Source organism: Notothenia rossii (assembly GCF_949606895.1).
Source record: "Notothenia rossii genome assembly, chromosome: 5".
Classification (NCBI taxonomy): Eukaryota; Metazoa; Chordata; class Actinopteri; order Perciformes; family Nototheniidae; genus Notothenia; species Notothenia rossii.
The window spans coordinates 26511244-26524735 of NC_136903.1; the positions used below are offsets into that span (position 1 = coordinate 26511244).

At 40.4% G+C, this 13492-nt stretch overlaps 1 protein-coding gene across 1 annotated transcript in view; it reads right to left on the minus strand.

The window, feature by feature from the left end:
• Nucleotides 1-84: 84 nt before the first annotated feature.
• LOC307039933 (DNA topoisomerase I, mitochondrial) overlaps nt 85-13492 on the minus strand; it is a 51276-nt gene continuing 37868 nt past the window's right edge. The window contains exons 12-17 of the mRNA XM_079682387.1: nt 11122-11190; nt 6605-6719; nt 5013-5140; nt 4740-4840; nt 1371-1520; nt 85-446 (exon numbers count right to left, since the gene is read on the minus strand). Of these exons, the coding sequence (XP_079538513.1) occupies nt 344-446; nt 1371-1520; nt 4740-4840; nt 5013-5140; nt 6605-6719; nt 11122-11190 (666 nt within the window). The 3' untranslated portion in view covers nt 85-343. The remainder of the gene's footprint in view (nt 447-1370; nt 1521-4739; nt 4841-5012; nt 5141-6604; nt 6720-11121; nt 11191-13492) is intronic.

Sequence of the window (13492 nt, forward strand, 5' to 3'; positions counted from 1 at the left end):
GTTACCTTAACAGGAGGTTTCTAACTGACCATGATCGTGCACCAAATTAACAAGTATTTGCAGAAATGTCCACTGACGAGTGTGTCACTTTACTGTGTCGTAGGAACCTTTATTCAAATTAGTGAAAACACATTGTACAAAGAAAACAAGCAACAGAACTAAGTGCCAAAAGCATTAGACAAATGCACAGCTGTAAACGAAACATCATGTGTCACACTATCACATGAAGTCCCCAGTAATTTAATATGAATGCAATATTAAAGTTCTGTATGTATTGCAGTCATTGGTTCCTTATCTGCAATAACCATCATCTAGTGATACTGGGGTTTTTAGAGGGTTAAAGTTAGAACTCAAAGTCTGCCTCCGTCATGTCGAGGGCCCAGGCAAACTTGTCCCTCTGGCTCTTATTGTAGATTTTATCTACGGGTACGACCATGTTCCGACACCTGAAAAAATAAACGATTGTTTAGCATCCTCTGCAAAATAAATACAGCTGAAATCACTACTTAGTCTTCAAAGTTGTCAAAATCATTGTTTCTTAAGCTTGCACAAAGTTATACCAATGGAATGTATAAATAATTCTAACACTTTATGTTTTATATTAATTTGGTTCATGTGTGTATGGCAAAGAAATTAGTTACACAAGTGCTTTTACTGTGTTTGAAGATGACCAAACTAATGTAATGGAGAAATTAAAAAGTCATTTCAACCGTAGCTTTAAATAAAAATTACTTCAGCTTTGAGGCTAGAGAGGAAAACAATATAGTTGGTATTTTTAAACAATGTTAAGAAAAAATAAATTAAATTCCATATGACAAATTATATATGTTGTATATCTCTACTGCAGAAATGTCTTAAAATACTTTAACTTAATCTATAGAACATATTATGTTGTCTCACGATCTGTTTTAAAGCCAGAGTAGAAAAAGTGTCATACAACAAAAATGTATTTTAGCTGTTATTATATATCATGGAAGTCACAGCAAGGCTAATGATCTGTAAACTAATTTTTCCAACTTTGTTATTACTAGACTAGAAATGCTTCGCTGCTCTCTCATTGGAGTTCTTAAGGAGCCAATGAGTTATTCCAGAAAGACTGGTTAGTTAGAAGTTGGTTTGTGTACATATTTGGTCAGACAATGGAACTCAGCTTAAGATGGAGGTTTACAGTGATTAAGCAACCATCTTCAATGGACTGGAAAACCCAAATATCTGGCTGACCAATAAGCTTGCTTGGTGAAACAGGCTAGGAAAGAGGTGGTTTGATTTGAAAACCCACCTTGTACGCTGACAGGTGCAGGGCTTTAGACAACGACTATGGGCAACCCAGTTGTTTATAGTGACCGTGTCAGTGTTCACTGTTCACTCACCAAGCCACGCTGATGCGGGGGTCCAGGTAGTTCAGCTTGGAGGTGCCCAGTGAGATCTGCTTGTTTTCCTCTTTGTCAGTCGCCTGCAACTCCATCTTCAGCAGCAGCTCCTCACAGCGCTGCACCGCCGCCATTTTCTTCTCCACCAGCCTGACAGGAAACAAAAGGAAGGTGCGACAAAAGTCAGACACCTCTGGTTAGGGTGCATACCGGTACCCGGTATTACCGAAATACCGGTTACTGGCAGCTACGGTATACCGTACCGAAATCAGATCAGATTTTTGACATTTATTTATTTTTTATGAAAGTGAGGCGTAATATCCTTAAACTCGCCACCAAACCGTCAAAATTACGATGTCAATTTTGCCGTGAAACTCCGCAAACGAGTCACTGTGGAGTGTGGGCCGCATTTATTGTTTTCTTTCATCAGGCAAATGTTGATTTTAATTATGCTATTTGTTTTATGTGCAATGCCGAGATCTCATGATCCTTTATGTGTTCTCTGGTCAGTGGAATCTCAGGTTGAATATTGATTATACTACTGGTGCTATTTTCTTTTTGCATTGACAAGATGTACTATTCACGCCTGATGGTTGTTATAAATGATATTGCAGAATCTGTTTTCTTCATCGATAACGTGTTGTTTGTTCAGTACTAAAAGGTCCCACAATTGAATTTAATATTCATTTGACATGTTAACTATATCATAAAGTGCTTCATCGGAGTAATTGCGGGATGATTCAATTATGCAACATGAAAGTAACACGATATGTATCGGTTGAGTATTGGTATCGTTCAGTGGTATTGGTATCGTAAAAAAGTCAACGATATGCAACCCTACCTCTGGTAAAAACAAGACTCCTGGTGTGGTCTTTTAAGACCTTTCTACTTCTTAGGCAAGCAAAACCACTGGTTCATTACTATGTACAGTATGGCTGGTTTAAAAGGAGAAAATCAAATATCACAATATTTTTGAACAAGAACCTGATATTGTTATTTCAAAAGAATTGTAGGATTGACCTTTCCTGCTTTCATAAAATATAAACATTATAAGATTGCTGATAAATACTTGTCAGTGATGTTGATACAATGACTAAGTGGGGAAGGGCAAATAATTGAACAGGTAAACGTTTGGAAAGTTAAGAAAAATGACACCTCTTAAGTGTTAAGCCGTTTTAAAAACCAGGAAATAAACAACACTACATATTAGGATATCTTAAATCTAACACTAAAGCTTGCCTTATATCAAAATATCAATACTCTACACCAGGGGTCTCCAACACTTCGATCGCGAGCTACCGGTAGCTTGCAAGCCCTCAAGAAGTAGCTCCCAAGACAATCCATAAATATTAAAAATACACAAAAAAAAGAAAGAAATGTACCGGTAATTAAAAGAATCTACCCCATGCATAAACGAAACCTCAATCGTAGCGAACTCTATCTACTTACTACAACTCTATATCTATCTAACACCCCTCCTCCCCCCACCCCCCACAATGAATATCGACCAATCACGTTCTTGCTTAATTTGCGGGACCAGCGTTGCAGTCGGGAAGAAAAGCAATGTGGAGCGGCAGCTAACCGCTTCATAAGGAGTGCAACCTTTCCTTCAGGCAGAATCTACACAAAACATCAGCCCCATTGAACAGCCTAGTCGAGCCAGCCTATACAACACCTGAGGGGCAGAGTTTTACTCTGTGTGTTGCAACTTGCATATTTATATTTATTGCACTTGACGCACGGCGTCATTTCCACTGGGGACAAGGGGGACATGTCCCCCCCACTTTTCGAAAATCCCGTTTGTGTCCCCCCACTTTACAAATATGTTTTTTGTTTTTTTTACCGCAAGCCGTCATCGCCACGGAGGAGCACACAGCCTCTGTGAGCGAGCGAGACAGAGAAAGAGAGAGAGAGCAAGGGCGAGCTAGGGAGAGCACACCTTTATCTATTTAATATAGTTGTAAAAAATAAAGTAAGAAATCATTCCAATGTAGGACAGTATGCCCCAGACCCCCCTAGAGGATGTGAGGTCACGCCCCCCAAATAAAGCAGGTTCAAATGATTTAATTGCATACATTTTCTTTTAGTAAGCACTGAAAACGGGTCCCACAGACCCAAATAGCACACAAAGGTTAAAGGTAGGCATATAATGTTAACATGTGTTAAATGTATACACTGCAAAAAACAAAAAAAGAGGAGTAAAAGCAGCTCACGACTTGTTTTATTTTTTGAAAGTAGCTCTCATCCTAAAAAAGGTTGGAGACCCCTGCTCTACACGTATCCAGTAAACAAACATTTTGATTGTGTATTAAAAGGTAATACACAGAAAAGCTGTTCCATTGAGGAAGTCTTACACTGTAGCGTCAAACTAAAAGTGTTAGTATTTGCCTTTTGGCTCGAGGACAGAGGAGGTGGTTGCATATTATATATCTTTGACCTGTAGCTCATTATTCACTGTGAAGCAGTTATCCTTTGTTGTTTGGAGGCACGAAACTTTCTACAAGTAACTATTGTTTTTTATTTCTAATAGTTTTAAAGGTCACATTTCATGGCCATTTCCACTGATCATAATTCCATTGTTGAGGTCTACTAGAATAGATTTATATTGTGCAATTTTCCAAAATCACTTTGGTTTCTCATACAGCGTCTCTGTAAACTACGTGTATTCACTGAATTTCACTCTCTGCCTTTAACGGCTCGTTATAGCTCCAATAGCTCCAGCCCCCACCCTCCCTGTGAGCACAGTGTGCTCTGATTGGTTGGTTCACGTTTTGAATCGCGCTGAGCTCCGTGGAGGTGTGGTTTCCTTGTTTAGCGATACACAGCCAAACTCACCCTGAGCACACACAAAGTCACAGCCGAAGTAAAAACAATAAGTGTGGCTTGATATTGAGTAAGAAAAAGGTTGATAAACGCCTTGAGAATGGGTCTGCAGAGAGAATTTTGCCGCGATCCCAACTGTCTGTTATCAGCCTGCAGCCAGGGAGGAGAGATCAGCAGAGCTGCCTGCACTGAGTGTGTGTGTGGATTGGTCAATTTGGACCAATCAGCGGGGGCTTAACGTAACGGCTCCACGGACGTAACGTAACGGCTCCACGGATTGGCCCATTTAGTTCTGGGTATGTGCTTTCGTAAGCACGGATCAAATGGATGAGGACGTTTCACCAACGAGGCGTTTTGGGGAGGTATTTTCTGTGTTAGAGTTTTACTCGCTACAGGGTGTACTTTAAGGGTTTTGACTCTGTAGACCGTTTACATGTAGAAAAACCTTCACAACACACAAGGGGACGGGTAATAACCAGAAAAGCAGGACATGGGAGCTTTAATGTCCATATTTTGCTGCTCTTTCAGAACCTTTGGGACACTTACGGCTGCAGTTTGGGTTCTTGGCTGCTTTTGGTCTTGGCTTCCTTCTTGGCCTGTTTCAACTCTGTCTTTGCAAGGGACAACTTCTCCTTTCGGGCATCAATCTGAATGAACAGATGATAACAAAAGCGTATTTCTATACATGGATCACTGTAAGTATCAACATTTCACTGCCTTGGTGATAGAGATTCTTTTAAAATGGCGTCAGGGTCATGATATCATCCTGCCCGGTAAAGGTTAATGTGATGAATGTGTGAGTTTTTCTCATAAACCTACCTTGGCCTGAAGGTTAGCCATAGACTGATCGAAGGTCTTTGGCGCCGCCCGCTGATGGTTACACAGAATTGCAACTGCTCTGTTGGCTCTGTTGTAAGACAGCAGTTTCTCCGGCTCATTGTCGGACTCTTTAAAGGGGGACAGAAGAGTCATTTGTATTTTCACAAGAACAATCCACTGAGAATTAATATCTGACCAGAATTACACACGGTCATTTAAAAGATGAAATCACGCAGGTGTCCCTGTTGTAATTAATGCTCATCAGCGATCTGCACCACAAATCAACCAAGACCTTGAACACACGCAATTACAGTTTGCTGCTTTTTCATTTCATTTAGTCCCATCCCTATAAGCCTCATCTATTCTCTGTGGGATCCACACACCACATGCCATCCTGCAGATTGGCTCCCAGTGGCAGTCCAGAAATGAGAGGGGAGAGTGTGACACTTCTATCTCAGATTGAGAAATGGTGGCAGGGGCAGCCAATGGGACCCTGATAAGAGCGAGGCAGAGGCGCAGCACTGGGAGCAGAGATAATGTTCTCCTGCCAGGGCCCCGGAAAGCCAACTGACACGAGGATATCGGGAGTCAAGCAAACTAAAAATAAGAAATGTCAAAAGCGTGGCAGTTTTATCACGGGACTCCATGACACAAGCAGTGATGTAATGAGACAATGATAAGGGCCAGACTGATAGAAGGCTATAGTATTAAAGATACTGATGGATTTGATTGAGATGTGAGCATTATCACAGTTTCATAAAAGACAATTGTCATTAAAAACACTGAGATAATTTGCTGTTACAATTTGATATCAATAAAATAACATAAAATCTTTCTATCAATTCTATACTGCTTTAGCTACACTTGCTGTTTTAGGTGCGTTCACACCGACAAATATAGAAAAATGTAGATATTGAACTCATAGTGTCCAAAAGTTGCATGTGGAAAGTAGGACACTTCTCCCACCCCCCACCCACCCCCCACTGAATGGTCGCAATCTTGGCTGAATACCAAAAATGAGGTCTGAGGAAGCTAAAGCAATTGTGGTCGCTCTGGTAAACCACGCAATACAGTTTAAACAACCGTGAGCAAAACAAGTTGTCTGATATTTTGGTGGGCGGAAATCATTGCAGTTATCGCAATAATGATTCATCCGATTGACATTTCACATTAACAAGAAAAACTATAATTTTGAGATTGACATTTTCAATGATTGCACAACAGTTGTGATTTTCCCCAATACTATCTCATTGCAAAATCCTGCACTATGCAATAAAGTGTTTTGTGTACAATGTGTACTACATGGAAATGTAACTAACTCAAGTTCCAATTGAGAAACAGCATGAGAATAGACCCAAAATTGACAATGCAACTAAAGACCAAAAATAGTAGGGTACATTTTTGAACATAAAAGCATGGAAACATGTCACAGTAGATGCACAAAATACAAATATGAATCAGAAAATGTGCAGATGATGTCCTCTTTGAGCGGAAATAACCCATGTTGCTGCTTAGGAATATTAAACTGAGATTTTAAGAGCTATGAGTGTAATGTTACATGGCATAATAAGCATTGAGTGTTAGTGTCTTACTGTTTGACAGCTCTTTCAGCTGCTGCTGTAAGGTGATGGAAGCGTTATACGTCCTGAAGACCTTGGCACTCAGACCGGGCATCAGAGAACTCAGGTGCTTGTTCAGCAGGATTGTCTGCAGAGAGAAATGTGAAGCAGAGAAACACATTTAACACCAGTGTGGTACTGTACAAACACAATGTTAACACAAAACCAGGAGACAGACTGTCTCTAAACTCTACCACTAGGTGGCAGTGTGGCATTGCACCACAGCAGTGATTGAAGTGTGTGTAATGTACAATAACAAATAAAACACATACAACTCCATCTCTGCCTTCATTATCATCATCATCCATTAGAGCAGGCAGATTAAAATAGATCACAGTACTATTTCCCCGCTGACATTTGGGTAGGTATTATAGCAAGTTAGAGCTGTCATAGTCAGTGGTTAGATAGCCATTAGCCGCAGCTCCAACACAGCAGCAATGAGATGAGGTTAACAGTGTAAGCAAACAAAACACATGGGCTCTCTGCACACACACTGATATGAGGTGCAAACATGAGGACTTTAGAGGATGCATTTCTAAACACAGATACGAGCTCACAGATGAAACAAACAAACAACCGTAGCTCTGGCAGAAGAAGAAATAATGGTGATGATTTTAGTGAGGATTACATTAATGATGATGTGGTTGGTTTGATCAGAGCAGGGTCAGGACCCGGCTTTCTGGGGCCATAGACTGCAGGAGACTTCGAGAGTTTATCATGTTTACATATGCTGGAGGGAGGTACACACATCCACACACACAACGTTGTTTTGTCTGCCTTGCTAATAGGATACCTGACTCTGCCACTGTGATGCTAATGAGAGTGTCTGCAGGTCTGAGGGACAAGCATGATAGCCGTCTTTGCTGAATTTCCCCATCAACACACTCCGTCTGCTTCTAAAAGACCATTAATCCGTCCCATATGTTCCTACCTACAACTGTCTCACAACAAGACGGGAGGTTTCTCAGCAAACAAGAGCACTTAACCAAACGTTGCCAGACTGTGAGCTGCCGCAGCGATCGCTTGGTTTCCACCGCATGAGACCTGTGTATATTGAGGGGGTCTTTTTATGTTTCCTCCCAAATAGACAAATGGCTATTGATCATCAGAAAGAAGAAGAAGAAAAAGACATACTTTATTAATCCCTTACAGGGACATTTCTTTCCCCACTCTGTTGTGTTTACACACATTACACACAAAGGGAGGATATACTGTACATGCACAAACACCACCACATGCAGATAGGAGAGGTGGCAGAGCAGAGAGGCTGCCAGGTACCCGGCGCCGACTTTAGATATAAGAACACACAAAGCAAACTCATAAAAGGTGCACATGAGTTAAAAACCAATAAGAAGTAGAAGAAGAAACCACCGATAAAATAATACTGAAACATTTGAATGAAAGCCTCCTCCACAACTCTATCCTTTCCTCCTTCTCTCCCACCTCCTACTCTTTTCCAGCCATGTTCCACCTTCTCCCTCTTCACCCCCCTCACCTGGACCAGCTGTCACATTTCTACCTCTCCATCTCCTCCAACTCCCCCCATCCTCTCTGCTCTCTCAGTGGCCTGGCCTTTACGGGTGCCAATCAGGCCTGCCCACAGACGCCATTACCATTCCACCTCCAACACACCCTGACATTTCTTGACACACTGGAGGGCAGGGAGCAGAGGCGGCGCACTCTTTCCTTCAATTGCTCCATCTCTTCATCTCACCCTCTCACTCCCTGTCCCCGTTTGGAGCTCCCTTTTCATGCCTGTCAATCTTGAGATAGTGTCACGTGACTGACACTAGAACTTCCAGGTGCTTTCTAATCCGCATCTCTCTCTGCCTCCTTCTCAGAGTGCAGGAATGAGTCATAAAACCCGGGAATTTGTTTTATTTGATTTACGACTTCTGGTTACCTCGTCTTGAAGTCTATCACGCCATGACAGCCATGGTCAGGCACAGGTGTACCTTTAGTGAAAGACTCATTCCACAAAGATGAACCAAAAAGCGCCACAGGAAGTCCTTCCTTCCGGCGTGCGCCCTGATATCGAAATACTGATTTTCCCTATAAAATTTGAAAGTGATGCTAAAAACAATATTTCAAAAACGGTATAGAATATAAAATATGAAAATCGTGTCACACAGACAGCTTTGTTTTTACGTTTTTTCTGTAGAGGAAGTAAAGAACCGTAAGTAGGGATGTATTTGTTGTTTGAGGTGCAACATATTACTCAGCAGCTTTAAGACATGAAGACACTTTTTTTCGCTTGGCTCTAATGCATTATTTTCAGCGGAAAGTGGGCGGGCCGCCATTTTGTCCGGAAGGTACATTTGCGCCTTCATACTATATTTTTCTAGCAAAACCCCAGAGATTGTTTAACTATTTCCTCCGTCAATAAGGCAGGAACATGTCTTCTTATGTTTACATAATATTGTATTATTTTTATTTACTTGCATTTCTTATGTCTATTTATCTCATTGCATCTTTTACTTCTTATGTTTAATTCTTCTTATGTCCGATTCAGATTTTTAACATGATTTTGGTTAGAAGCATAAAATAAGGACTGTGTTTAATGCAAGATTTTAAAGTTTTGTTCTACGAGATTAAAATACGTGAGTAAATGCCTCACTGGTGAAAGTCTGAAGCTTCTATGTCCTAAAAACGACGGTGGCTAAACGAGATTACTTAAAAGACATCAAAGCAAACATTAGCATCTTTAGCTTAGCGGTGGTGACGTGAAGCCATGCTACCGTGATGTTGTTTGTTTTTAGCCTAACGTTAGCTTTTTGCAAATCTGCTTATTGCATTTGTGCTTAAAAAAGCAAAGGTGGTATCATTGGTGTCAATTTGTGGAGATTATCCTGTTTAACAAAACAAGTAGGTATTGTGAACAATGGTTTGCCAAAGGGCTTAATTTCTGCAATAACAGCAAGAAATGCTTTTTGACGAGGGAGCCCTTGTATTGCTAACTTCCAGGTAAGCCTACAATAATATGTAATCTGTGGACAACTCTATTGACCTCCTCTTCAAAGTGACCATTCATCTGTTGCACCGTCTCACAAGATAAGGGATTTCTCAGCAATGAAAGAACCAAGGCTGCCTTGCCTGGCTGTTAGCTGCTGTACCCATCGCTTGGTTTCCACTGGATGAAACCTGTTAGTATTAAACAATTCTGAATATGTTTCCTCAACAAGGACAATATGCCTGGGGTGTATTCTTAAATAGATAAATAATGCTGTTATCTTGTTACATAAAGACTAAGAACTCTGAGAAGTCCCAGGTCTCCCTGCGGGGGGCTAACCATGTGTTGGACAGCTGCATTGTGTGTGGCCTTCCCGCAAGCAGCTAGAGGAAGAGGTTGAAAGGATGGCAGATTTCGATGTGTGGAAATTCATCCACCCAGCATGCTCACTCTCAATTTCTACTCGCACAGTTTCATTTTTATCTGCCAGGGTCCATCCCCTCTCTCTTTTGAAACTCTTTCAGTCTCCCGGCTTCCAATATTCTTCCCCTTTTCCTCACTTTACCCCTTTCATCTCTCCCACCCCAACGGCTCAAGCTCATTCAATCTCATCTCTCTTACACCTTACAATTTAGTCCCCGCTTTTCCTTCGTTGCAGCCTTCTTTTACCCGGAAAATATATATTTTTTTAAATAATTCTATTTTGCTGGCAGAATATTTTACACCTCAGGGTTGCTCACATTTATTCCACCATCCGTACTTATTTAAACAAAGTTGGCAAATATATTTAAGCACATGTTGACATTTTTCCTAACACCAAAATCCACTGAAAATAAGACTTCCTGAGTAGTGTGAAGTGTCTTTCATCTGTTTACAATCCACATAGTTATATATATATATATATATATTATGAAATAAAACGTATTTTATACCACTGTACGGTATTTATTTATGTATGTATTTTGAGCCTCTAAAAGCTCTTTATTTGTCTCATACTGCCTGTGCTGCAGCACCTCTTTTCACCCTCTGTCTGAAACCAGAGCCCAGTCTGCTCTGATTGGTTAGCTGGTAGGCTCTGTTGTGAGTGGCCAACCGCTTAGCGAATTGTCCCACCCCTCAGCATATTATGTACTTACAATGTGTTGAAGCTCTAGCCAATAGAAGCGCAAGAGTTACATAGTGATGTCATTATGTTACGCAAGTAAACAAAGCAGTTCAATGGAGGCGTTACAGTCAGGTGAGAAACTCCCTCTTGAGGGAACTTTGTATTTTAGGTTTTGCAGACTATGCACAAAAACCTATACAACACAGTATAGGAAAGGGAACAACCAAAAAAGGCCCCTTAAAGAACGTCATTGCCAACAACTACACTGTGGCTTTTGTTCATATGAGAATAAAGCCTTTGAATCATTAAATCCTCAAATCTAGATTCTTATTTGGCAATGTTTCACTAGAGGTTCAAAACTAAACATCAAGGTTGGCTGGTATCAATGAAACATGCACAAATAGTGTTAGCAGTGAGTGTTAGCGATAGACTCACAGTAAGGCGATCGAAGACGTCATCTCCAGGTGATTTGTTTTCCATGAAAAGTTTAAGATTCTTAAAAACCTGAAAAGATAGAAAGACAAATATTTTAAGAACTGGGGAAAGGCAAAGCAGCCAATCAGCTACCAGTCAGAAACTACTTACATGTAAGGCCCAGCCGCAGCATTTTGGACATTTCAAATATTATAATGATGAATAGAAATAATAAATTGCATTCCATTACTGTCACATTTACAAATGAACTTCTTTTTTTTGTATCTACAAAAGTGAGACTAATGTTTTAAAAGCTATTTTATGAGTCAGATCTAAAACCCTATAAAACACACACTTATAGAAAAACAATAGACACAACTAGGCTGGTGTGAGTGAGTGTGTTCGTGTGTGTGTGTGTTCGTGTGTGTGTTCGTGTGTGTGTTTGTGTGTGTGTGTGTGTGTGTGTGTGTCTGTGTGTGTGTGTGTGTGTGTGTGTGTGTGTGTGTCTGGCGCCCGACTTCATTTGTCCATCTATCAGCGGAGCCTGAGGAGTAAAATTGGCACAATTTACATCTGACATTTCCAGCGACTCCGTGGCTTCTGCAGATGCGCGCTTCCCGGAATAAACTTGTAAAATATGCAAGACACCAATTAATAGCAACAGATGTGTTGCTTTATAAAACACACCAACATATTCAGTGTCGAGGCAATGATGTTCCCTTTGGCAAACAAGCTGAAAAATACATAAAAAGGTTAAATGCAAGAAGTGCTTTTGGGATAAAATTTAAATCAGTTTCTCGGTGGAAAAATCTCAGAGAAGCAGAGCCACCAAAGTCAGTTTGTTTAATTAGTGATGTGTCTGTGTATGTTTGTGTTAAGAATTTAAATGTATTAAGAAAATATTAAGAAATGGGGATATATTGATAAAGTAATTTATAGTTTTAACTGGTGGCTAAAAGTTGGGAATTTACTTTCAAATAAAAGACCGATACTGGGTTGGCATAAATGTTGAAAGCACATGAGCTTGCAACAGTGGATGCAGAGCAGAGATACGCCGGGCGGTACTGGTGCAAGTTTGACCGAGCATTATTTGTTTTTACTTGCGTCACTCCAACTGGCGAGGAGGCAGGGCTTATCTTCATGTAAACCAACAAAATAAGTAGAATTTAGACTTTATTTATTTGTAATACACATATCAAAATGATGCCGAAATAACTACCCACTGATACCGGTTAGTAAAAACCATGTGTGCTTACAAGATGGCAGAGAAAATACTTTTAAATAATAACATCATACAGACATAAATAAAGCAGCAAATTCCTTCGCCATGCCATTCTGTGGGTTGAACAGTTATAAAAACTGACTTGTCTAGCTTTTAAACAAATATGAGGAGCTGTGAGCTGTGTGCCGTCGCCCGGAGCTAATGGCTGACCTTTAGTTTTGGCTTTCTGATTCAACAATGTCAGGGATCAAAGGTTGAGATTCTCACCGCTCATTAGCATTTGGAAAAAAGCGTAACCCTTCACTCCCACCGCAAACTCATGTCTATGCATTGACTTTACATGTAATCGTGCGTAAAGTCAGTTTCTTTGCGTCCAGTGTGAACAAACCCTTAGTATTAACCCTTATGATCACTCTTCTTCCTGTTAAGAAACAATGATATGACTTTAATTCAATTTCACTATAACATTCAAATGGCAGTACTGCATTGGCAGTCTATAAGCATAGCATGGCTTCACTTCTTTGCCATTTCTGTGTTCCTCCCCTGCAGAGCCTATTGTCCTCTGCAAGCAGGGTTTCTGCAGAAGAAGCAAGTTGCATATACAATACATATAAGTCTTACATTTAATTATTTTAATACCCCTCCAGAGCTAGGAAATGGAAATTCCTTACTTCCATCCGTGTTCAATTTTACACCAAGCGACATTTTGAAGCAATCTCGCTGATTTCCATGGGAATTGATGATGCTAAAATATGCAAAAGACTAATTAATTCTAGTTAATGTATTGCTTTTGAATACACTCATTTGAATAATGATACGTTCTGCCAAAAAACAAACACTTTGGCTGTCAGGTGCTAACATTTCTGTCTCCATCTCTGGAACAGAAGATAGCATGGGCTGAGACCAGAGGAGGGGTGACACACACACACACACACACACACACACACACACACACACACACACACACACTTTTTCTTCAACATTTTTATGATTTGTTTTCTTGTATTGTTGCCTTGGCTAACTTACTCATTACAGAAGGCATCATCATTGACTGTAAGAGATCGACCAGCAGCTGAAAGGAGTAGCTCCCTAAATAATTTATGTTCTTTTAAATATTCCCATGTTGGCAGTCGGTCCCACCTGACGAACTGTGAGGACACCTGAACGAAA